The sequence below is a fragment of the Chroicocephalus ridibundus genome, chromosome 4 (genome assembly GCF_963924245.1).
Source record: "Chroicocephalus ridibundus chromosome 4, bChrRid1.1, whole genome shotgun sequence".
Classification (NCBI taxonomy): domain Eukaryota; kingdom Metazoa; phylum Chordata; class Aves; order Charadriiformes; family Laridae; genus Chroicocephalus; species Chroicocephalus ridibundus.
In genome coordinates, this window is record NC_086287.1 from 53,983,508 (window position 1) to 54,010,854 (window position 27,347).

Sequence of the window (27,347 nt, forward strand, 5' to 3'; positions counted from 1 at the left end):
TTTGTTCACTGTGAAATGGATAATAGCCAGCAAGAATCTTTCATATAATCAGATACAAACATGTAATTGGTAATTCTCACTGTTCTCTGCTTGTTTAGGGCTAGTGGTCTAACAGTAAAAGGTTGATCACTCATCATCAATCGCATCAGCTATCCAGCCCCCTACCCTATTTGCTAAATGTGGATGACATCTGTAACATTTAGGACATCTGTGCTTAAAGAAGGCTTTGGCTTTCTCTCAACATACTTTTTCATCATACTTGACCCCGCAGTAAATCTGTGGCAGCAAATCTCATTTTGCAAACATAGAACACAGGATCACTGTAGACTCAGCCAAATGAGAAAACAAAGGTTATGCAGATACATTTCTATTCAAATACACTTAGCTCCAGAATTAGCAGAGGCAACACAGAAGGTGCTTGGCTGAGTGCATCCATTTAAAAAGAAGTTTTTTCCAAAGTTCATTCTAGTGCTAATATGTCTCTCAACTAACACTGGAACGTCAATCATTAGATGGGGGAGAAAAACATTCAGGATGTCCCAGATGAACAACAAGGGCACAGTTACATTAACACTGCAGAATTTTTTTTGCAGCAAAATCTTTGAAATTTATGAACTCTCAAATTGTTCATTAGAAACTGCAGGAAATGGCAGACTAGTATTATCTTTTATCTTAGATTTTAAGTTCTCTGGAAGAGGCATTGCCTTTTCGTGTATGTCTTTGGTTGAAACTTGGCAGAACAGAAGCTTGCGCCCTGCCCGGCCCTCATCTGTGACCACTGGGTCAGTCAAGGGAGAATTTGCCGTTGACTTCAATGGACAATGCATCAGACCCCTCAGTAATATAGAATATGAATAATAATGCTCAGGGAGTAATACTTGAAGAGTATTCTGAGCTTTGCCTCATAGAACCTCATAGGTTCTACATGCTTAATGCAAGGATAAAAATAATTGGAAGTGTCTCTCTTCTCAATCTGGATCCTAGAAGGATGGAGAGGTCAATCAGCCAACCCAGAAACCAGCTGTTTTACACATGTGTATGCGAATTGTTGGAAGCACAGGGCCACCATTTTTCATTTTCAAGTAACATGGGAACTCAATTTTTTCAGCAAATGAAATGCCATAACTGAGTCATATTTCTAAACTGAACTTTTCTTGGCCAGTATAAATGAAAAGTGATACCATCCTGACTGTACATTTTATAACCTTAAATGGAGAGAGCTCCTTTTCAAGGAAAATCAGGAATTCATTCTACCAAGTAGTATCAACAATGCGGTGGAAGGCAAGACAGTGGTTTCACAACCTTCTTGGCCAGTGGGGTAAATCTGATCTAGCCTAATGTAGTTTCTCTGTGTATCTCTTTTAGGAAGATAAGCTGGGCTGGTAAAGAGAGACACTTCCCATCTCTGTCCATTCTGAGGTGGGTCAGAGTTGTGGTGAAATCTGTATGTTTCCAGTTCACCAGGCAAATGCATCAGATGGCTCCTTACTTCAGTATGCTCCTTACCAAATGCTCTGCAGCCACAGTTCTAGTGATTTATGAATCAAAAGAGGCTCCCTGCTAGCAGCTTACTCATACCCTCTGCAATGAAGAAAGCAGCAGGTTCCCTCACCCAACTGAAGGTAGCAACATGCGCTGAAATTGCCAAACCAAGTTGAGAAAAGCTATTCCCCTTCATATTAACTGTAAGAGGATACAGGGCTACTCCGCTCCTTACCTACTGGAACTGCTTTTGTTGTTCTACAACTTGCTTTTAGTGGTTGTCTCTGGTTTCAACTTTGGCAGCACCTAAAGCAGTGCCTGTACGATTCAGCACAGTTCTCCATTTAAGAGGCTAGACCTAACGAGTAATTTGGTGTGTCTACACAGCCTGGTGCTACTCAGCACCAGACCAAGACATCCCAGGAGACACATAGCCCCTGTGCGAGTGGCGGTGGGTCAAACAGCCCTGCTGTGCTGTGTGCTTTGGTGGCCATACCTGGTTCCATCACCTTAGAGCAGCATCAGCACAGGGACATCCCACAGCTGTCCTGGCTGGGCAGAGCACCGCAGATTCCAGTATGGCTCTTACTCTGTTTCCAATGATCTGTTTCCAAGATGATAGTTACAGTGTTAGAATAAATCAAGCTCACTACTCTTTGTCTTTCCCTTTTCCCTCTAAAAAAGGAAGGAACACCCAAGGAGCTCGAGAAGAGCCTGGGAGAAGGCGCGGTGTGCGTTGATGTGAGAGCACAGGGATGGGGCCGGGGCTGAGGAAGCGGGAAGATGGGGGCGAGTTCAGTCGCGCTTCGACCTGACCAAAAGCAGGGGGGACTAAACCTCCCCTTAAATCTCCCGATTTACCTGAGACGTGCCATATGGTTTTCCGGCTGTTCTCCACAGTAGCCACGGTGTGGCAGAAGAGATCAAGACTATGATTTTCTGAGGCGGGCAGCAAGGGAAGAGCGCAGCCCACAGCCGCACGCCTCGGACAGGCGCCATCTTGTCCGGCTACGGTGGGCGGGCAGCCTGGGGGGGCGGGCAAGCAGCGCTGGAGAAATAGGAACCGCTAGCCAGGCAAGCGTGCCGTTAGTTGACGGCTAATTACTTTTAAAGGTGCGAAAGAATCCAGGTGAAGGCAGCTCATTCCGTTAACTGGCAGAGTCAGTAGCTAGCGTGAGTTTTACTGCTGAGGACAGGGGGCCCCGGCCTGGTCTGCTCCTCATGGGGCGCTATGGCGGAGGGCGGGGGCTGATTCCTGAGGGGACACCAAGGTGGAGGGTCTGAAATGTGGCCGTGGGCCCTGGGGAAGCTGGTTCTGAGCGGAAGGAGCTGCCTGGATGTGGATGCGCAGGACAGCCAGGCAAAAGAATCAAAACCAAATTTAAAAATAATCCCCTCCACAGAAGACAATAAATAGAACTCCAGGGAGTTCCTGTTGGCGCGACGAGGAAAATTAAATGGCTTTTCCTCTCTTGCAATCCAGCGTTCCTTAAAAGAAACAGAAAACTTGTTGATCCATATTCACAGCAGAGAGCCCTATTTTTAGCAAGTACTAGCTAATTCTGAAAAACATGCTTTCAGAACATACCAGTTATTAACAAAGTCAGATTGAATTTAATACAAGACCTGAAAATAATACCGAAAGGTTAACGTGTGTTGTTCCTGCAAACTTGGGACAAAATTGTCTTAAAATTACATTTTCATTTTAAATTTGATTTTCCAGGCGGTGCATAACAAGAAACCAAAATAAACCCTTTTGTTTTGGGTTGACAAAAATGTTTTCAGTTCTACCCATACCAAAATTATTTTCCGTTTGTTTAGTTTGGCCACTGAACTGAAAAGCTAGTATGTCATTATCCACACATAACAGCAAAAAGACATCTTAAAGACAAGCAGGCTTTTAATTAGTTCCATTTCAGTATTTAAGATCGATGCTGAATGGAATTATTGACAGTATATGTCCTGATTGGGAGTTTAAATAAAAAGTGCTATTTTTTTTTTTCATGGTAGTTTTGAATTAGATACAAAAAGCTTCAGAAGTGAATCAGGGCCTCTTTGAAGTCATCGCCACATACACAGAAAAGATGGCGCTGGCTCAGTGTGCTTGTAGACAGCAGAAACAGAGCTGGGTAATACAAAATGAAAGACAAATATGATTGTCTACGATGTAGTGTGGGTAATAAGCTACAGTCTCAGCACATTTGCTTAGGGATTGACAAACTGAAAGACAAAACCAAAACAAACCAATCCAAATCTACATCTCTTAACTAAAGCCATTGTGTCAAAACACACCTCAGGCGATACCAGACTGTTTAGAGAACAGTGTTGAACATAACCATGGGAACAACTGATGTTGAAATCCAAGATGACAAAAAAAATCAAAAGCACAAAACCACCCATATGGATTTGCAAAAATTCCAGGAAACATGGTCCAAATTTTAAACAAATGCTTTTGATAGAAACTCATGAAAATTAAAAATGTAAGGAATGCACATATAACTATTCAATTCTTATTTGCTCGTTGTGGGAACATTTAGGAATTCTGTAATGGAACTGTGCCGTATACCTTGTTTGGAGAAGACTTCTGTCTTACAAACCTGTGCTATATTTCAATGGTGGACATGTTTTGTCTTCCATTTCTCATGGTACAGTGTTACAGAACTATGATATTAGTCCTGAAAGGCAACATGCATATAGCCTGGCTTTTATAAAACATGTAGAATGTGTTTCCAGCATATGAATGTGGGTATTAGTCTTAATGGGGCTACAGAGCTTGCTAAAAAATGTGATTAAGCTGGTCTGATAGGATGACTACCTGTGTGAGACTGTATGTTCCTCACTTCTACAAGCAACAACTTTGCACTGGTTACAGGTTAAACAGGTTTGCAACTAAACAGGAAAGATCTGTGAGAAAGCTTAAAGGTTGGTCAACTGCAGACACTATTGCTGCAAGAAATGACTATGACAGGACTGATCCTACTCCCTCAGACTTCTGATCCTCTGGCTAAACTTCAAGAGAGAATTTCAGGTGGAATGAGGAACCAGAATCCATCTGTCTCTGGCCAGAGGAGTCATAAACAGCCAAACAGAACAAAGAAAAGATCCTAGAGTAAGAAAAAAACCAGTGTTATTCAGATTTACTCAGTTCACAAAGACATATTCATTCATGTGATCTTTTTACATGGTCCTATTAAATTGCTAGTCCTTTGAGACTGGTTTTCATTGTGCACCGCAAAGTGAAAAACAGAGAAGCACTTAATAAACATCATCAGTCTGTACCAAAGTTCTACTCATTTATTCAGCTATATCCCAATTTCAATGCTGTAGAATTTGACACAATCTATGAACTACTGTAAAATCTAGTAGGGGGGAAAAATGGGAAAAAGAAACACTATTCTTATGATTGCAAAGACAATCATGGAAATACAAACCAAGTGTGTCAGCTTCCTAAGTCCAAAGCCAGCCAAAACCAGTAGCACTGGGACGGTGAACTTGACCTCTTCGTCTCAGTGGGTTGTTTACATTTTTCCTTGTAAGTTTCAAAGTCAGGATTCATTGTTGATGTCCCCTGTCGATCGTTCTGAAAGACATTGTGTCTTCCAGGAGTTTGCATCCCAGGACAACCTGCTTCCTCTGATGAGATACTTCCTCTGATTAGCTACTCAAGTTGCTCTTCAAAAGGCAGAATTGACAAAGCTGGATTTTATTTACGTTGCTGATGATGAAGTTGTTTCCTGGATCTTATCTTTCAGTAGCACCAGTTGAAGTGTTGCTTCAAGTTAGCACTTTGAGCAGGGGCTGCAGGATCAGGACTACATACTGAACAGTTTTTTCTTCCAGACTCGTATAAACATGTTACCCAGTGGATACATTTCAGTCCCTTGGCATGCTAGGCCTTCCTACTGTTTTCTCACAGAAGTATTTTCCATCTTAAGTATAGTACAGGTTGTATGTGTTGCTGCCTTGTCAACAGCAACATCTGTCTGTTTCCCATTGCATATCTGAAACACCTTATGGCTGGTTAGAGCTATACTTAACTGGGTTGGTTGCAAAATCTATGCTTATAGAACAGTCATCAGCAGCTGCTGGTGAAATCGTGTATCTTGATCATGGATGACACACTAACAAAGCATGAAGCAATCTGGGCTTGTACAGATAGGAAATGAGCTATTTTCTCCTGAGAAATAGCTGCAGCTCTATCTAGGCTGAATGGAAGTAAAGTCAAAGTTAAAGCACCTTCCATATCGGTCAGTCACAGAAGGAACATGCCAGCATCACTTGGGAAAGTGAGGCATTTCCAGGTACCTTGCCTTCTGTAGCTGTTCCAGCATGACATCAGATTGGGATGTGGTATTCACTTGTAGGGAGTTGAGGGAGAAAATGTTAATTCCATCCTATCTAGATATCGAAATGTCTCCACTATTAGTAGTTAAAGCTTCAATTCAGGGATTAAAAGAAAAAAACCTTTCAGTGCCCTTATGGCCCCATGGCCAGCCCAGCAACAACAGCAATTACACAGGGAATTGTTTGTTTTCCAAGAGGCTGGAACAGCCCCAAATGCAGCATTTCTTTGGCATATGCCTTCAGGATCAGCATTTGCATTGTGACTTCATCTGCCTGAGGGTGTTGCAAAATGTATATATTTTTAATAATGCCATAAGGTTGATGAAAAGCTTGGTTGGGGTTTGGCTCTTTCCATTGCTGAATGATCCCGGACTTTCTGTCCTGAGGCATAGGTCATTGCATCCAACACCAAGGGTAGGCCGATGACTTCTGTTAGACTTACCATTCTCTACCACTCAGGGAAGGGGTGCCTTTTATCTGTTCCATCTGCAGAATCTGTCTTTGCCAGCTGCCCTGTCTGTGAGAGCTGGACTTGGAAATTTCTGGCTCCAGGCGCTACTAATGGCCCCTTTGTATGCTTTTCTGAGGGGTGCAAGTTTGCATTTCAAACAGGATGATTAACTTAGTCATAAACCTCCTGTGTCAGCATGTTGGTATGACCTTAATCCTTTCCCATGTTTACAGGTCATGGTAGCACTTTACCAGGCAGACTCCAAGCCCTACGATGTATTTAATCTTCATACCACTCTATATGTGTCCTACCTGAGCAGACTCTTCTGGAAGCATTTCTTTTCAGACTGGAGTCTCCAGAACGAAGCATTGGGCATTGACCTGCACTAGCCTGGTTATTTTAAGGGGGTGTGTGGTTTGCCTCCATTTGGGGCTGTGTAGATGCATCCACAATTGCCTCATACAGAGTGATAGTCTCACTGCAGGGCTCTGTTTCACTCCCTGGGGCAAAAGGCACTGATGGTTCAGTTGGGAATGGCTTCTTCACCTCACAGCGATGTCCAGCTTTGCTGCTTCACAAAAGGAAGAAAGAAAAAAAAAAGTCTGAAGGAACCTCAAAAACCCCAATGACTCTGTCGCTTCTGCATCTCTGCTGACCTCCAAGCAAAATGTTTCATACAGGCAGGCCCATGTCTTCAGCTGGGCCAGTAGGTTTTCAGAAACCTTCCAGCACCCAACGTGAGACCTCATGATCCCACCACACTTGCACTGTGAAATGTAAATTACACTATTCAGAACTTCTAACCTGCCACATTACAAGAGCAGCAAAGCCAGGGGCATTGAGGTAGAATTAAGATCCCATTGTCTCTTCAGTACAAGGGATCTTGAGGTTAGCATCTCTTTTAAGTATCCAAACACCAGCATGTATTTGTAAAATAAATGAAAAGCTAAAATTCTTGGAGGGATGGGCAAGAGCCATCATTTCTTTTCCTATATACAGTACTCGGTGTCGAAATATATAAAGAAAGTTAGTGTTCTAAAAAGTCATTAAGCATTCACTAGGCATGGGAAAGCTTCCTCAAAGAGACGAACTGTTCTGAATTACAGCATTTCTGACACAGTTTACTATAAGTCTGCTCATTCAAAGTGAAACCATATGTTGAATGGGAAAGAGTGGAAGCCTAATGTAAATGAAGATAAGGCTGTTAGTTAAGCTATGCTGATGGGTATTTTGTGGGTGAACTTTCTTTTACAGTATTGTTAAGGGTTATATAAATTGTAGTCGGTATGCACAAACAAATTCACAGACACTGGGTATAACATGATTTAAGTTAACTGTCAGTTGACAGTTCTGGAAGACAGTGGGGCCAGTACTACCAGGTGCCAAACACCCACCACATCAAAACCTTGTTTAGTTCCCATGTTCAGATACATGAATAATGCTGGTTTCTAAGGAGCGAGGAGGAAGACAAGCCGATAGTAATTTTTTTCCACTGCTCTTGCAAATTTTATGTTGCAGAGTGTTGTATCTTGGAACGCAAGAGGAAGTCACATTTCCAGCTATTTCCTAAGAATTCCAAAAGCTTGAGTCTAGAAAATGTCATCCTGCTGGGTCCTGGGAGCTGTAACTGAGGGTGCAGGTTTGGCTTGTGACTATGTCTGTCCGTCTCCTGTCTTGTCGATTGCCTGCAGGGCTTCCTTGGGATTGCAGGCTCCTTGCAGAGAGCAAGTCCTAATGGACGACAACCAGGCATTTGAGCTACAACTCCCACGGGAAGAGATGGGAGTATTTCCAGAGTGAGGCTTTTCAGCTTTTGCCTATAAGACTAGTTCTGAGTATTTAATTAGTTAATTTAAAAGAAAACAAGGTTTTCCCCAGAAAGCAGGCTTTTTGTTTAAAAATGTGCATTTGATATACATCTCATTTTCCGCCAAAACTGTCTCAACCAATGCTGGGAATTATATTCCCTGACAAAACTACTTGAAAATGGATTTCATAATGTAGAGTAAAATCCAGACAATTTTTTCCAGATGACTATAGAGCGATGTTGTTATTATTCCTAAACTAAACATGATAAACCTAGGAAACCCAGAATTAAGGTTAATGAAAATCTAGCACATTAAAGATTTGGAAAATATATCATCTGAGCATGAAAATTACTTTAGTCTCTGCCATCTCATACTGTAACTTGATAGTTATGAAAAAAGGTTATATTTGGGTTGATTTACTCCAGAGCATCTTAAAACAGCCAGAGCGCACTGACTAATCAAATAGTTTTCAGAAATACTTGGTATTGCCAGAGAAGCACAAATGTCTAGCCAAGCTCAGCTCTACTGCTCAAGTGTCAGCTGCCTGCTACCTTTTGGGCTTCTCCGTTCTTCCCCAGGCCTGACTCTCTACACAACTACCTTGCGGTCCTTCTACCAGTTTCTTCTAAAGTTCCTTCTACAGGTACCTCAATATAGGTATAGATACACATAAACCAAATGCGTAAACTCACACGGGCAGTGAAGCAGACATCAGCTTTCTGCTACCCCATATTCACTTGGGCATGGCTTATTCTTAAATCTTCTGCGTCTTTCTTATTCTGTCCTTGTGGAATGTATACCTGGTGCAATGAATAGTTTATCAAGAAAATATATAAAATCAATCAGGATTCAGTAATTTCATAATACAAAATATCTTTTCCTTGGGAATAGCATAGCATTAGAAGTTACTTTTCAGAAGTGACTCCTTTGGTTTCCAAGGGCCGTGGAAAAGGTGCTCTCTTAAAATGGCTCCTACTCGGTGTTCCAAGGGAGTGTAAGGACCACCTTCCTCAGTCTCTGACAGGAGGAACACCTCCCTCAGCTGAAGTTAATTTCAACCACAACTCTGCCCAGAATAACTGGAGGTGGAAGCTGTTTTCAAAGAGGACAGTTCTACTACAGGAGTTTAGATTTCCTGTGACATGCAAAAAGCAAACATTCAATTACAGTGTGGTTTGGGGCTGTCTTTTGACCTCCCCAGCGACTGAATTTGGTGAGATGGAGCTAGTCCTTTCTACCCCATTCCCCAAAGTTTATTTTCAGTTGTATCATTAAAATTCTTTTTTGCTTTGTTTTATATGAATGAGATATAATATTTTAAAACCAAAGACTTGCAGGTTTGGGTGCAATTCCCTTTCTTCCCCTCAGCTATGCACAAAGAAGCACTCGGAGGAAATCTGTGCAATAATGGCTGGATGGAAAAGCAGAGATTTTCACATTGAGACCTTACCTTAAGACTTAAGGCTTTTACAAATAATTAGCAGTGGAGCTGAATAATAAAATAATATTTTGTTTCGTCTGTTCCACAAGCAATCAGCTTCTGAAGAGAACATGACAATAAGTACTCAATCAAGTCACTTAATTCTGTTCCATTTTTCATGCAGTGCTTCACATACAAACCTTGGAACCACTCATGGCCGTTGACTTTTTTATTTTAGTAAATACTCATTCCAAGGCAGAAGGTCTAAGTAATAGAAAGTAAACAAGATCTTCTGCTTATTCATTTTCATCTGTAAAAATCTCCACTCATGATTTCTGTTGTGGTGTTTCTATTGCTGAAAGGCAACCTACGCATTTTAAAAGCTTTCTGTGCCCAGAGGAAAACTCACAAAATCAGCTGAGCAGAGGTGAGTCACAGGTGGTGTAAGCGCACCTTAGCAACGCTGCACAACAGCGGAGATGGGAAATTGATGACCACATTAAAAAGCTTACAAAATTAATTACTAAAGCGAAGTATGGTTATCATAGTTGGCCTTTGTCCAGAGCATACAGTTTATAGTATTTAGGTATTTGGTATCAGCTGAAAATTCTTTGTTCATCAAACAAGAACAAAACTTTTACTTAAGGCAGAAACTCAAGGCAGAAAGGACACATGGGATTTTATGGCAGAATTCTTGCTGAAATTGATTTTAAAAAGTTTCTATTCTATTCTGCTCTGCATCTGTGAGAGTATCCGGGGTTATTCATGAGGCAGGTGCTCAAACGATGTCACAGTTAATGTTTAGCATCATTTTCTCATAGGTCAAATCCTTTCACACCCTTTTTAAACAAAAAGTTGGCATTCGACCACACGATATTGCAAAAGGAGTCAAGATTATATGCCATTCGCACAATGTTGCGTTGCCAACAGGAAGCTCCGTAAAAGAAAAAAAAATGGTTTCAGTGCGTAAATTAAGTGTAATAAAATACCATAATCAGAAAATCAACAGAAGACATGGTAGGCCCGGTCCTGTTATACCTGGACTCATTCGGGAATCAGCACTGAGCTGCTTGTGCGTCAAACTCTTAACAAATATGAGTGAACACAGAATGCGCTCAATCAATTTCATCTAGAAATAGACTATACTATAAATGTGAATAGGTTGGGACTGAAATGCAAACCAATTAATTCTAAAAGTCTCTGGTGGTGCTGCTTGAGCTTCCAACTGTGCGTTACAGTAACATGAGAGAAGATCAAGCAAAAGCTGCCTTCTGAAACTTCACCTCATGCGTGTGTCCCATTAACATAGAATGTGGGGTTTTGAATGATTACCTTTTACATGCTAATAAGTCACAACACATTCAAGTTCAAAGCAGGCACCAGTTCACCAATTTAAGGCAGATTCAGCTTTAAACCAAGAACAGAATGTATTTTCTTGCTGCCAGTGTTTTGTTCCACTTTATTAGCTTAGCTCTTCACTCTGCCTAAATCCTCGCCATCCCCATAGACAGAAATATCACATTCCAGCTGCTAAGTCAAAAAGAAACTGATGGGACCATGGGATGAGACTTAAAAAGAAAAGAAACAAATTCAGAGCATTTTCACTGATTTCAGTGTGGTCCTGCTTGTTTCCTGGAGAGCGAACTGGAACAAATTCCTGCCCAGTTGTATACCACTGGCATTTTATCGCCGGCATCTTCCTCCTGTTCCGTTAAACGTCGCTGTTAACTAAACTGATGAAAGTGGGCTTGGACAGTGAAAATCACTGAGGGAGCTTCCAAAATGAGATAAAACCACCCCAGCACTTACTCAGCCTTTTCAATAGTACTTTATAAAGCCATTTTTCCAGCCGGTGCTGGGAGCAGGAGCCCTGTGCGTGCGTGACACAGCCCTTGCAGTGAAAGGCGCCCAAGGAACGTGCCTGGCGGCCCCTGGCTGAGGAAGTCAATGAACCTTTGTTTTAGCTTTTTGCTCACACCTGATGTAATGGAAAGCTTTTACAAATCAACGTCTATGGGACAGAATAGCCAATAAGGAATTAATGGATTAAACAAAAGGGAGAGAAGCTGTGTTTGCTGAAAGTTGTGCTTTATGGTAATACTAACATTATATTTACCACGTGGCCCATTACTGTATCAGAAATAATATATCTACCCAATGGGTAAATTATGTGAGGTGGTTATTTCCTCGCCATCAGGGAGGCGAATGCTTCACATGCCCTTTGCAAAATTAACTTTTAGTTGGTTTTCATTCTGAGAACTGCCAAGCTTTCATGAAAGGATTAAAAAGCCAGATGAAAAGAGATATTATTTTAATTTAATAAAAAAAAATTCATATACCATTTTCGGGCTGCTGGTAAGAACTGTTTTTTAAAGACTCTTCTGCAGGCCAGCAAACTAAAGAAGTAAAGAAAACTACCTTTATATTCATCTTCAGCAATAAACAAAGTTTTAAGAGACGCAGGTTACATCCGAGCACATTCTTTTTGCTTCAGTATTTCATAGAGACATTAACACGTTGTCGGGCAGCCTGAAAAATTGAAGCAGATATTTTCCAGCTGAAACTTCCTTGTCAGCTGTCATGACGTGAGTATTCGGTTCATCTCTGGCAAACAGAGACAACAGTCATTCTTCGGCCTCCTTTTCAACAAACTTTTGCATATTAGTCTATCAGAATTTTATCTCCACACTTTCTCTTTTCCAGCTTAAACAACCCAGTGCCTTTACTCCTTACTCACAGGTCAGATTTTCTTGTTCTTAATCTCGTCATTTCCTCGAAAGAATCTCCATTTTGCCTGTATCTGTCTTGAAAGATGATAACTAGAGCTTGACACCATCCTCCAGCAGGGGCTTTCCCAGCACCAAGGGAAGTGATGCGTAGCTCTGTGTCATCTGTGCTAAACTCTTGGTCTCAGGATGGTATTTCCCATTTTTGCAACAGTACTATATTGCCAGTTCAAATATCTTTATTCTGAAGCACAAAATACCGGATTGACCCTCTGAAAATGTGCACTGTGCCAATTTCTGCATTCAGTATGAACCTGCAGAAATTAGTATGCTATAGTTTCACCTTCACTACCTCCTTCCTGTAAATTCCAACAGCAGACTAATTTATTACAGACATCAGGAAATGTTTCAATGTTTTTAAAGTAAATGTAATTTGGGAGGCCTACAATCAGCTTGGATAAACAGCAATTAACCTCAGCACCCTGGAATATTATCCCTGCCATGACTGCACACTCCAAATTGAATGGCATATAAAGAATCAATGCCATTGTCATCACACCCCAGTGGCTGGGATGGTGGTACGAAGATATGCCTTTCTGTCTGATTGTTGGCTGAGTCTATAGTGTCCCCCTTTCATACCTGACCTTACAAACCTGATACTGAGCTATGCCCATTTTGCAGTTCACGTTATTTTGCACCTTCTTTCTACATTTACAACCAATATAACAAAAAGATCCGCTGCCGAAGCGCTGGACAGCCTTTTCCATGGAAGTACTCAGTATAGGTTTGTGGGGACTACGCGTCCGGAACTGAATGACTGCCAGCTTGATATTTATAGAGAAAGATGCCAACGTCACTGAGGCAGATGATATGAATTCTGTCTCCCTCGGCAAAATGGGCTGTTTTGCTGTGTGGGATTTGAAGAAAGCGTCACCTTCTTTTTCGGCTGGCTTATTTCTACTCACAGTAACAAGCTCACTCAACAACAGCACCACCTCTTGTGATGCTGCTGCCAAGGCCATTTGTCTCCCAGTCTGCATGTGTCTATATATATATATATATATTTGTGTGTATGTAAATGCATGTATGATGCCAAGTAAGTGACAGGTCCCAGAACTCCAGAATATCAGGGTCTTTCCTCTTTGCTGTGTCTGGCTCTAACTGATGTCCAGGCAGTTGGATGCCAGTTTCCAACATAAACACAGTCCTGTTAGTTTCTCAGCTTTCCCTCTGTGACTGTTTAATAGCAGTCAGAAGCCAGTGTGCTTTCATGAGGACCATGTGCTCTCTCTGTCACAGCATGGCTCCCTCGTCCTTTCCCCGTGAAGAAATTCTTTGTGGTAGCAATGCCACTGTCTTCATCTGTACACTAAGCATTGTCTTAGCTTGACCCATTTGCTGCAGCATGGGGAATCACCATGGGTTTTTTTTCCTATGACCTCTTCATTAGTGTTGCACACCTTTATTCTTTAACCTTCTTTTCTTCTTGTATTTGGGATTGCCTATTATATACATGCTGTCATAGCCTTGGTAATTCTGCAGGAGCTTCTGTGAGCTGGATGACTGCCACTGCTCTGCAGAGTCCAATGGTTTTATCACAAATTAATTGTAGAATTTGTAGCGTCACAGTTTATCTTAGTTTCCAGGTATGATCTGGTCTTGAGGCCTCAATGAACTCCTCCAAATTGAAAGACTGTAATACTCTTCACCTTCTCTTTCTAAAAATGTGAATTCAGTAATTTTCACTTTTACATGTAGTGTAGTCCTTATATTGCTGTAAGACAGTTTCATAGATGGCCTAGGTTAATCTCCATTAATTAGAAAATAGATGTCCATTAAGAAGTAGTAAAAGCCTCAAGCACTGTCAGGTGTGCTCTCAGGAGGCTGTGGGCACCTAAATGCCAGGCTTCCCCCATTTCCAGGCTTCCACTTCCCTGGGCATGCTTTGAAAGGACTTTGAAATTTCCAGCCCTGAACACTTCCTTCTGAAACCCTGATGCAGCCTACTGAAGCTTGCCAAGGGATGAACAGCAACAGTCGCAATCTTCTTACTTCTTAGCAGTAGATCGTCGTTTCTGTGGCTTCCACGTCCAGACCCCCAGCTAAGATGAGCTGGCTCAGATCTACCAACGCACAGTCCGGTTTACATTGCACCAGCTGAGGCTCCGTGCCTGAATACTGGATCCATGGCTTGTTCTGCCAAAATTCCTGCTCAAGCGTTGAGGCAGTTGGCACGGCTGATCTGCTCGTTGCTTTTGTTGACCAGGTTAGTGCTTTGATCTGTTCATACAGAGGGACATCTGCAAACAGATTTGACACACGTTTCTAAAGCACAGGAGAAACCTGTCATTCCGATGACCTTCCAGGGGCTGATGAAAGGAAGTAAAACAGCTGGATGTGTTTGACTATGCTTTGTCTCTTAGGCAACTAAGAAAGGTGCAGACAAGGAAAGGGAACAAAGTGCTGGTGACATTAAGTAGCTGAGAACAAGTAGATGCCATAAAACCACTCAGTTCAACCAGAATATCGTCACCTGCTGTACTGTTAAAAAAGGGTACGTGTAGGATTTGTACTCCCACAGCAAGGAACAGTGTTGCTAGACAGAGCATACTGAATCCACACTGATGTTACATTTCCTTCTCTATGAATTTTGGCATTCCATGCAGAGTTAATACCAGAAATCCCATTGTGGTATACTTTTGAATCCACACTTAAGGCTTTAATTTATACACACAATGCAATTTGTCTACACTAAAGAACAGTAATGAGCAGGGTTGCGTTTAGTCTACAAAATGTGTGATGTGGAAAGACAGCAAAGTCTAACAAATCACAGCAAAGGGTTAGAGCCTCAGAGATCCTCTTATGCTTCCAAGACCTATTTCACCTTAGCACGAGAGCTTGGTTAAAGTGCCCCTAACATCACCTCTACTTCCTTGCTGTTGAAATTAGGGGAGTATATTAAACCTGATTTTTGCAGCCCTTTCTCTCTGTAGTTATCCATTTTTCCCTACCTTTCTTTAATGGGTATACTGACCCACTTTTTTCCCCACACAGGCAGATCAGCTTGACCCAGTCATGTTAATGACTCAGAAGTGATGCATCCCAACAAAGAGGCAGAAACACTGGGGGGCCTGCATGGATGACCAAGGAGCTCCTGGACATAGGGCAGTTTGTAGCTGTCAGAGTCAGCGCTCTGCCAGTAGAACATGGAGCTTTTCAATCTCAGCACCGAGTTAAATGTAGCAAGGCTGGTGGTTTAAAAAAGGGATTATTATTGCCTGTGAGCTTTACTGCAGTCCTAATTAGATGGAGATTAGAAGGCGTTTATTTTATAATCCTTTTTTTTTAGATTTATATATTTAGGTTTAGATAATAGATTTATAATGTAAAAATGAAGCTTTTAAAGCATTTCTTCATACTAACCTAATTAATCCCTGCTTCTGCTTTTAGTCAGTGGTAATGTCAAGGAACTTCAAAATGCTCTTCACCGAGACCTTTAAAACTGTGAAAGCACAGCAAGCGGCCAGCTCCAAAGCATACTGCTCCAAAACATCCATGCTTTAACAAACCTGTCTTCAGAGAAACTGCTTGAGCTGCCTTGAGAACTAGTATTGCTGGAATCGTGATCAGCACTGCTCTGGCCTGTGGCAGAAGAGAGGAAAACACAGCTGAGCCCCAGGGTCCTGACGCAGCATAGCTTTTCTCTCAATCTCTCCAAGGCCCACAGTCATTTTTGAGCCAAATTTGACTGATGTTAGAGATGCCACAGATAATTGTGTTTCCACAGGTTTCAAGAAAACCCAACAACATTCGGGTAGACAAGGGAGAGCCAGCTGCCAGTTTCCCAGGTGAAGGAATAGCTGTCATGACCTCGCCTCTTACTAGAAATTAGAGAATCCAACTGGGAGAGAAGCTCTCTAACTACTTGATGTGCAGCAAAAAGCTTCAAGAAGGTCTACTGCCATTTGCACACCAAAGCCAATCAACCATGAAGGACAAATCCATAGGAAATCAGGCATAATTAGGTCTAGAGCTCAAAGGTCAATGAACACAGCGGAATGAAGCATTTAAATACAAAGAGAATTAATTCAGTCTCATGCCAGGGAAGTACTGAGAGAACCTAAGCAAATATCTAAATGCGTAATCACCTATCTTAAGTCACGTCAAATAAAAGCTTTGTCAATAGTTACAGGCACGTTACATTGCTTTGAAAAACAATGTTTTCCAAAACAAAAGCGCTGCTTTTATTTTGCCTCCTTCACTACCTGCCCTTAGCAATCCCCCACCCAACCGGTCCTTGCTGCAGAGGGGCAGATCAGCACGTAGAGTTCCACCTCAGTGTTTGAAGGACTAATGAATACCAATGCAGAGGAGACCCAGCCCTGTTTTGGTTGTACATGCCATTTTCTTCTGCTGCTATGAATCACAGTAAACTAAGAATTCACTCCTCTCCTATGACAAGTGACAAAGCTTGGCTATATTTAAAACTAACAAGTACATTCCTATGACTGGGTTGCTTTCAAAGACTCCCAAGATCTTTCAGTCAGTGCTCTGCTTCATAGAAATCCGTGAACCATACCATTCCTCCTACTGAAAATTTCCCTATTTATCTGCTCCATAGTTCCAGAGAGTTTTGCAAGATAAGGATAAAAAGTACAAAGTTATGACCTTCCCTTTGGGTATCTGGCATGGGATTCTAGTCCCCGGGCTAATAAGTGTTTCCCAGATCACATATACAGGAGGTACAAGCCTCCCTCCACCTGAAGGTGCAGCTTTTCATGACTCTTCCTTGAGCCTTCCCTTTTGTCTCACAGCACAGATAACGGCAGGCAAAGAATCATACTGTCCTTCGAGGTCAGCACAAGCAGCTTGCTCCTTCTCATCATCCAAAATAATTTCCTAAGGTAATTTCTGGTGGATGAGAAAGGCAAGTGAAGATATGCAGGTAGACAGAAGAAGTTACAACTGATTTGTCCCATTGTTGTGTTCAGTGGTGGTACACAACACAGAAATTCAGGGAGCTCCAAAAGAACCACACCATCAAAACTGCGAGCAAACATAGCTCAGAAATGCAGAGCATCAGACATGATCCAAGCCCTCGGATTGAAACCCTCCCGCTTGTAGCTAGTTCTTTAAACAGCAAAAGTAGGACATGTGTAATGCTGGTCCCAATACTAGATAAAGAAAGGAAACATTCCTAGAAAAGCAGAAAGTTAATTGCAAAAAGCAGACATCATTTAAAGACTTGTTTATGCTGAGGAAGAAGAAGAGCAGTCTACACGCAAATAAAAGAAGGGAAAAGTTGCACAGTCAGAAATATGGGGAAAAAAAAATCAGCACAGAGGATTTCTTTCAAAGCCACTGAAATCTACGGGAAGAATTGCATTATGCTTAAGAGGTGCATATCCACCTTCAATGAAATTCATTTTCTACAGAAACATCACTGTGAACGGATTTTTATCTATTTTAAAAATATAAAAACCCCCTAAGCTGTGCGAAACCTTTTGTTGGACAAATCATACCATCACAATGCTGAAATAACTAAACCGGCTTTGAAGACTGGTTGCTTCTGCTGAATGCAATGGGAGCGTTGCCACGGATTGTGAGACGATGGCCCAGCCCTCGGAGCAAGCTAGAGAAAAGAACGTACGTCTGCCGCAGCAGTGTTTGTGGAACATGGTGCTGATTTCAGCGACGGCTTTCTCCATGCACCAAGCATGAGATCATGTACGCGGCTGTATTTACATGGTGATGTAATTTTACAGCAGAAGCTGGAAAAACAAGGAGGGTGTTATCATGTCCAGCGTGATTTATGCCAAGCTTTCCACAACTCTGCAGCCTTCCTCCCATGTCATACACATGTTGGCAGGATGAAAGTAAGAAGCGGGACAGCCCTGCTCCCAATTTCTAGACAGCCTTATGCTTTGGCTGCAAAATAGTAACTCAAAAAGCAACCTCCATCGGGCAGACAGTTTTCAAGTCAAAGAGCATATGTGCTTAATTGAATGCTTACAAAATTACCTTTTGTTTTATGCAAATGTCCTGCCAACAAAAGAACAAACCAGGGATGTCTATTGCATTTAGCAATAGGGCACTATTTATGTCATGATCACAAAAGATTGGATACTCAAATACAGTTATTTTCCAAGTAACGGTTTATGCTAATGTGGTTTACAAACTGTTACACCCACTCAGGTTTTGAGGTAGAATCTTACATTTTTTTTCCTTAAATGGAATGCCATGCCGTGCCATTGAGATGTAAAGACTCGAAAAATAAATTTGTTGGCCTCGTTTACATACAGAATGCTATTAGTCATAAATAAATAAGCCAGAATTGTGTGATTAACCAGTGAAATTATATACACACATTCTGGAAAATCTGATTGATTTTAGTCTATGGTTGGTTTCTAACTGAGCAGGCGCAGATCTCTGTATGAATAACATTTAAGGTACGATCATAACTGTTGTGCCACTTTACCTACATCCGTTTTGGCCTTAATTGAAATAAAATCAGTGCAGCTTCTGAACCTCTGCTGCTTTCATCAAGATCGTTATAAGTTAGGAAGCTGAATGAGTCCCTAACTAGAAGCAACAGCAAATCCAACTATAAACCGTGCATGCCTTCTATCTACAAATTAAGTGAACTGACAAAACAGCTTTCATAACAGTATTTTTGATGACCGTAAACTTGGATGTAACAATCAAAGTAGTGGCTGAACATGCATTAAAGGGACAACATACAGCTGTCACCATTAGAAGATTGCCCTGAGACACCTTTTTTCCTCCTCCTTTCATGTATCCTGGAGTACATGAAGTTCTTTGCTAATTTATGTCATAAATTGGTCTTGAAATGATGCATCATTTTCCTTTTCTGGAAAGCTGCCTTAGTCTCAAATAAGCCAGGAGCTGAATCTGGAGGAGCCAAAGTCTCACATGCATTTACACTGAGGCAGTCACTAAGCAGTAAAGCAAACTATTCTGCACTTAAAAGACAAGACATCTCAGGTGATTTCTAGCTGGCCTTTTAAGACACTCAGATTGAAATAACACCTGCTGGAACACCCTGTTTTAAAGGCGGTTGTACTTGGGACTGGTGCTAGGAACCTGCATGTAAAAATGTGTTATCTCATGGATTTTTTTCAGGACTGTTGTGTAACATAACAACCATACCGATAAGCTCCAGACCCAGTGAATCGTCAATGAAAAACGCTTTATGTGACAGCCAGCAAGTTTGTACAGCAAGTGTAACTGGTCAATTCTATTACAGCACAAATTATCTTCCGTCTTTCACAATTCTGTTCAAGAGTCAGTCAGTGTGTATGCACCCCACTGCCTTCTCTACATGCGCTTGGAAGCAAATAATCCACAAAGACTTTTCCTTCCAGCCGTTTTCCATTCCCATACATCCTCTGCAACACCTCTTAGACAGATAACCTCATGTAATTAACTCACTGACAGCCTCCATCCTCCAGAACAGTTCCATTTTCCAACCCACTGTAAGCGAGCCTCTGGACAACCCCTCTACTTGGCAGGCATCCTCTGAAGCACCACAACAGGCATTATTACGACGACCGGCCCATTATTTCAGGTGATGACGGGTTGTTTGAAGTACAGCTTTGGTCTCCTGGCAAGGCAAATGCTGATGCGATGAATGGGTATTTCTTGGTTCTTGAGCTGGGCAGGTCCCTCTCCATCTCTAGACAATTTTCCTCAGTAATGAAAGCAAAGAGAATTCCTGGCTTCCACCCAGGATCTTAGGAGCCAGTAATCAGGACACAAGTAGGACACAGCAGTTTAAAAAAAAAGAAAAATGCCAAAACAGTGCAACATAAGTCTCTTTTCCTCATCTTATTGCAGCTGAGTATTGCCTGTTTCCCTCTCTACCCCACTACGTATAACAGGGCTGCTTTCTAAACCTGAAATAAATCATTTTTCTCAAGAACACTGTAGTACTCTGGACAAATTGAGGAATAAATCTGGGCAACAAGCTACTTAAATTCTCCAATTTTCTAGAAAAAAAAAAGCACTGTGTCTTTAGGCAACTATTAAGAATTCATTAAATTCTTACATGAATGTACACACAGAGGAGCCCAAGGCCTGGGAGTGAGCACAGGGTGAAGCCGTGCCTCAGCGTACCTTCCTCAGAGTGCTCTTGCAAAGAGAGGCCCTACGTATCTCCTCAATGTGTCAGCAGTCAACTCCCCTACGCGCAATGCAACACGAAATAGATATAGTTCATTAGTTGGCATTTTCTCAGAGAAAAAGGAGGGTGTGGGAAAATAACTGAAGATTGGTGAGGAGGACTGTAAACACGCTCAGGTGACTTGCAGCCGAGGTGTCAAAACCCACATATAACATTGTTCAGTCTTGTGCACTTGACAAATTGAACATCTGTGCTTAGACAACATGGGCCTGTGATAGACTCAGAGGCACCTTATCAAACATTCCCGAGATTCCTGTCCTGCTGTCGGAAAGATCAAAGCACAGTGGTAAACTACACCTGCGGGGATCCCTGATACACGGGTGAGACCAGCGGGTTCAAAACACTCTCTAGCAAGGACTGAGCTCTGCGGTGCCTGCGTTCCCGCTTGTGTGCCTCTGCCCAGGCGCTGCTTCGGAGATCCCCCACTTTGCGAGGGATCGACATTAAATTTACTCTTTCCATTTCATCTGTGGTTTTGTGGTTGTTCCTGCATCGGCTCACACGTTAGGACTTGAACTTCAGTTTGCAATGCTGGTAAACATTGGTATCAACAACTGGGGGGGGTCGGGAGGAAGAAAGATGGAATATTTTCTGTTCATAACTTTTATTATAAACATATAGATTAAATATTACCATAGGAAAAAGGAGACATTACCAATTAGGCCTAGGCGTCCAAAACAGCCCCAGAAGTCCATTTTACACTGTATCCACTGAGTTGGCAATCTCTGTAGAACCACTTCCGTGGTAATCGAAGCCTCCACAACACTGGGATGTAACTGGGAAACAGTTTGCGCTTCTGTTTACTGCAGTTCAGCCACAATGAATAAAAAAGATCCATGTATTCAAGTAAAGATACTCCAAGAGTATCAGCTCAGTCCAGTTCCTTTTTTTGTTTTGCCCAACAGACAGGTGCATCCTGAGTGTTGTAACTGGCTGGAAGGTAACACTGCCAGTCAAGATCCTCTGGGCCTACTGGGAGCTTTGAAAAGAGCGTCAGTAAGAGCTGGAACTGATGTTTATTCTCTGAGTAACATGCAAAAACTTCTTCAGTTCATTTATAAAAAACAGTCAGAAAGCAGAACATGTAAGAGCCTGGGAAAATCCTTTTGTTTGCCCATTTTCAAAATATTAAATTCCAACAACAAAAATCTGGATGGTTGAAGTTTTAAAAGCTTCAATTATTGGCGGATTAAAAAAAAATAATCTAAGAGATTCTATTTTTTCTTAACCCTTACTCAAAGTCAAAAAAGTTAAAATAAAGATGCTTCAAGCTCTATGATTAAATACAACATACTTTCCTGTTACTGTGTTTTCTCTTCTCCCCGCTGTTCCTTTGCCTTCCAGCAGCGAGTGCTCTCACTGCCACTCTAGGTCATGGCAGGTGTTTGAACAGGATCCAAGTTACAAAAAAAGATGCAATTATTCGGTGTCTATATGAACACACGTATTTGTACAGTCCAAACAGACAACAGTAAATGTGTAAGTAGTGGATGTAATGGAATATATATATTTTAAATTTAGTAGTTAAAGTAGCGCAAAGAGGTCTGTGCTTTTAGATACATATACTATCGATTATATACATGGCATTTTCCCACTTTAAAAATAACTGTGAATAAACCCCTGAAAATATGGGGACTAATAGAAAAAAATAAACTTAGGATTTTGTAGGAAAAATATAATTTGCAATAAAAATATGGTAATTTCTTCTTGCTAGAAACAAGTAACAAAAATATACTGCCACACATAATTTTTCAGCATCGTAGACATGTAACAAATACTTCTGCAGTAATAGCCCGTCTTTTAAACAACGTCTCAGTCCCTTACCACGCAGCATTTTAATTAATATCAAAAAGCACTTAGGTCAGTAAATATTTGCTTACTCCTTCGTACATATTAGTCTAGTGTTTAGCAATGTAAGCAAATGCTAGAATGTTGTTGATTAGATAGGAAATGGTTTACGCATAAGAATTCTATATAAGAAAGTAATTTATCTAAAAATACTGGCTCTGATCCCAGGTAGGGACATTGCCTGTTTGTATTATTCCATTGATTCCAACCAGAATTCACCCGAACAGAGCAAGTCTGGAGGGCCTCACTTGCAAAGATGACAGTTAGTCAGAGAAACTCTTATCTTTCCATCTCTCTGGTAAGAGAGAAGGATGAGGGAGAACCCAAGCTTCAGGCATGTCAGGGTACTTCAACAACGCTTCATCACAGACGGAGACTGGAAAAGCCTTTGGGTACTGCCTGATTGCATAGTTCCCTTTGTACCTTCTACTGCCACAGCTTTCCCGCTCACTCAGACACACATTACTCCGATCAAATGGTGCCAACACGGGTGCAACCCCAGAGGCTCAGAGGTACCTGGGATCAAGCCACGGACCACACTGATTGCCATGGACTTTGGAGTCTGCCAAAGACAAGATTGCAGATGAGGACGATGTCAGTGACTAGTGAGGAAGATGCCGATTCAAGCTGCTTCTCTCCAAAATTGTATTTCTGTGCTCTTATGGAGCCTGAAATGGGCAAAAATGTATTTTTCAAAGTGGATTTTTTAAAATCAAATGAGCACTTTTGCCCAGCTCCTGTCTTCCTCTTAGTAATATTTAGCCAGTATTTCTCTTGGTGAAACTGAATTTTCCCAGTTGCCATGGAGGTTTGATGCCGTGGAGAACTTCTGAAGAACTTGTGTAGACAATATTTTGGGGTTTTTTTTATACTATTTAAACAGCGTAGGAGTATCTTTGTAGAAAAATGAGTCCTGACCTCCAGTCTTCAAGATGGACCAATGCTGTACCATTTAATAACAACTTTTTCAGGGTTGGCAATAGTATCTTTCCACTGCTCTACTGCGTCACTGTTACTGCTATCAGAACTTATCCAGATCTGCAGTAAGAAACAAAAAGAAAAATAAAATTGAGTTTACCTGAGGTAACACAGAGGCCCAGGCTTTACTAGGTCCATATAAATACCATGGAAGCGTAGAGCGAGATGCAACGTGTAGACTGCGACCAAAGCATAACAGCAGCAAATACAGTTCTGTTAGGACCAACACATTTTGGCTTTCAGCTGGGAACACGGGGAGTCTGGGTTTAAATTTAGCCTCTAAAATAGTTTAGAGAACTCACTACATACTGATGTTTCTCTACTTAATACGGTGTTTTAAGTCAAGCATTCTTTGCTCCATTCAAATGCATGTGCTGGGGTCAAGGGCTCAGGAGGGCCATCGATGGCTCTGTGCATTCTAACTCCAGTTGGCTGCAATCCACCTGGCCTCCCGAGCTGTCCAGCCTGCTCACAAGCATTTCAAATTGCACACTCCAACAGACAGGGCCAAACCTGCATTCCACAGAGGTTACTAACATGCCCATACCACACGTAGTCACGCAGTAAGAGTCCGTTTCTTCCCAGTATTCAGTTAATGGATAGTGGCCATTAAATGAGGAAACGAGGTACAAGTAGGAAATTTTCCCCCTGAACATTATCACCAGCCTCCACTGCCAAATGAATTCTGCTTATGTAAGTAGGTATCATTATTTACAGGACTCTATTTCCTCAGGTCTTCCAAGAATGAGTCTTTTTAAGACTTCTTAGAAACCTTCACCATGAAGTACATTTAGCCTACACTGCCGAAGCATGAGTCCTCAAGAAGTGAGAATAATGTCTTCCAGAATACCACAGACAGTTGATGTTTCATCCACAGAGATCCAATATACATCTTGCTCATGATTAAAGACATGCCTATAAAAGCAGCCTAATCTAAGTATTGTCTGCTTAGAACAGCATCCAATTAAACATCATTCTCTGAAGAACAAAGTTAATAGATCCAGCTATATTCATCTTTTTCCAGCTACCCAGCCAATTGCTCAAAGTACATTTTTCCCTGAGCCATATTTTATGTCTTCATGTGTTATGCGGCAATGTCTGCCTGCATGAGCTGAAACAACCTTTTCCAAATAACCTCTGAGGAGCAGAAGTAGATCATTTCCTCCCCCCTAAAAATAAGATCCATGATTAAATGTAATTTGTCAGATTGAGATGACCTCACATATTGCTAAATGACTGCAAAATCACACCCAGCCATTTTCGCCCCAAGGTAGCACAAATAAAAAGAACAAATTTTTTTTTCTTTTCCTATTCCAAATCCAATTCCACCAACAGGAATCACAGAAAGATGGAACATTTGTGACGTGAGGCTCCAGAAAATAGAGGAGCTTCACATAACTCTTGCTAGCACATCATTTCTGTAGGACATCAGCATCTCCTATAACTGCACGTCTTCAGCAGACACAAGAAACATCACCAGAATGGGACAGTACCGTTTTCCGTACCTAAGGGCAGCACAGTCCTTCATCTAACAAGGGACATTACAGTTGGCATCTCAAAATCAATTCTACATTATTCATTTATGCATATATTAAAATTCTGCTGGTAAATCTAGCTGGGTCAGGAAAAGCACATAGAATTAAGAACAGCTACAGCTCACCATACCAAGAAGAAAAGGAGAGAAAGAAGGGACAGGATGATGGTAAATTAGAACAATCGGGGGAAGAGGACAGAGCAAATAAAAAGGCACCAGACTACCAAGTTTTGTGGTGGTTAAATAAAAATGATCACACAAATACTTTCAAAGTGATACTACTGAAGTTCCAGCTGTTACAAAAAAAAAAAACAAAAAATAAAAATTGTGTTTGGTCACCTATGTTATCACTTGACCATACATATTTAGAATATTATGCTAATTTCAGCATTATTTTACCCAGGAAGGCAGTCTGATATTGTAGCTGTTGATAATTCCCTTTACACGCACCCACTTGTAAGTGTATTGGTATGGTACGCCAACACCCGCCTTTTCTGTACAGTCCTGCAGGCTGTGGAGCCCCTGTGAGCGCTATGTTTGCTTTCTTTAGAAAGCCTAGAGGCAAGGAGGAGATCCTATAGCTATCTGTAGGAAGGAATCTTTCACATAGTAATAACGCACACAAAAATGACTTAATGATTTCTTTTTAAAAGAAAAATCAAACGTTAAGTCCCATTCTGACGGTAGCACATGTTTAAGAGCCCAGTATTATCTTTCTTGGGTTATATCCAGAAGAATTTATTAGAATTTACTATTTTGCTTATTTAAAGTATTTTAAAACTCACACCAAGAAACTCGTGGAACTGGATTTTAAGTAAAGGTTATCATGCTAGTTAGCAGAAACCAACCTGTCCGAGGAAGTGTTTTCTTCTCACTGAGCTCCTGCTGTAGAGCTTGATGAGAAAGCTAATTCCTTGTTCAGCTTGGCTAACTGGAAAAATCATCATTTCTCCCCACTTCACTTGTCCGTTAGTGGACTTCAGAAGACGAGTCTTCTTCTTATAGATCAGCCCTTCTGTACTAAACATTCCAACTTTCACAAAGAAATCTAGAACAAAAGGGAGGGAAAGCGGCATAGCACACAAAGGGTTACTCACAAACACACCCAAAAAGGAACTGACAAGATCCACATATATGGTTCAAACTGCAACAATTTCCCAAAAGTCTGGCCAAAAGAACTGTACAATAGTTTTCCTGACTAGTCACACAGAGTATGTTCAATAATATTGAATTGATTAACACAGTATCCAAACAGCAAGTGCAAGCTAATGGCGCTTGTATGTCAGGATTAATATTGGTATAAAAATCTTCCAAAATACATAAACAAGTAGCTTCAAACCAAACAAAAAGTAATCAAGTAAGACATCTGTGGGAACAAGCCTTGGCAATGGAAATCTGCTGCACAATATGTTAGTCTGAGGCTTGTAAGGAATGTTATGAATTGCCAACCCATTTGAGCAGCAATCTACCTGTTACAAATGCTTTTAGACAGGAGGTGTGAGACAGCTGATGGAACTTACGTGAAGACAGCGGCGTAGATGAAATTGGAAGGTTTTGTGCTTCAAGAATCTGTAACTGAATCCTCCTGTTTATTGCTTGAAAACAAGTTCCTACTTGAAGTTCTGCGCGGCACACCTACAAGCAGAAGAATGTTGCCATAATGTCTGGATTAAGTTGCTTCTAAACTCAGGAAACACAGGAATTCTGTCATCTGTTGGGCTCCCGCATTTCTATCTGGGATTTCCTGGACAGAAATACAAGCGTGTCTTGTATACACAACCTGCAGATGCACAGTAAGTAACTGCATCTTGCACTTGCCATTGCTGCAGTACACGTGCTCCGCTGATGGACTGCTTATGTGCAGCGCACATCTGGCCCTCCTGGGCTGCAGCCAGAGATACCGGACAAATAAATGAGTCCTCAGTTTTCACCTAGGGAAGATTCCTTAATGGTAAGAGCAGACACAGACAGGGAAAACCAGACAGTTGTACCTCTGCTAAACCTGTGTGTGCATGTGAGAGACCAGGTATGCTCTACTAACACAAAAACCTTCAGAGTTCTGCTCCCGCACTTTTGAATTTTGCAATATGGAGATATAATTTCCATAGATACAAGGCCCCATCACATAATGTCATGAATATTTAGGGTGACTGAATGCTGTGGAGTTTCCTACGTTATGGAAGCACTTGTGTTTTACACACCTACACACACACACACACTCTGAATGTACTCAGATCCCCAGTCTGAATTTTTTGGTTTTTTTAAGAATTTTTGCTAGTGGCAGTTGCACTGAGGCATCCTCATTACTCTCCTGCCAGATATTAACATACTCCAAACACTGTAGGAACAGCAGGAAAAGGCCAGGAGAGACCCAGCTTTCCTGACAGCCTCCATTTAAAAGGATTTTGCTAGTCCTGGATCCCTTTAAGCCTTAACGCACTTCAGTGAAGCAAAATGCACCAAGAGAGAGAGCAACAGGTCAGAAAAAGAGCAGTCAGGCTCCAGTTCATCAAGACCCAAATCCTCTTTGCAGCTCAGCCACAAAATTTCTGT

General features: G+C 41.5%; 1 protein-coding gene across 1 annotated transcript in view; it reads right to left on the reverse strand.

Annotated features, from left to right (window-relative positions):
* Positions 1–21,031: 21,031 nt before the first annotated feature.
* The window catches only part of TC2N (tandem C2 domains, nuclear), a 34,478-nt gene continuing 28,162 nt past the window's right edge, over positions 21,032–27,347 (reverse strand). Inside the window, exons 10-12 of the mRNA XM_063333812.1 lie at positions 26,315–26,429; positions 25,643–25,842; positions 21,032–23,320 (exon numbers count right to left, since the gene is read on the reverse strand). Of these exons, the coding sequence (XP_063189882.1) occupies positions 23,210–23,320; positions 25,643–25,842; positions 26,315–26,429 (426 nt within the window). The 3' untranslated portion in view covers positions 21,032–23,209. The remainder of the gene's footprint in view (positions 23,321–25,642; positions 25,843–26,314; positions 26,430–27,347) is intronic.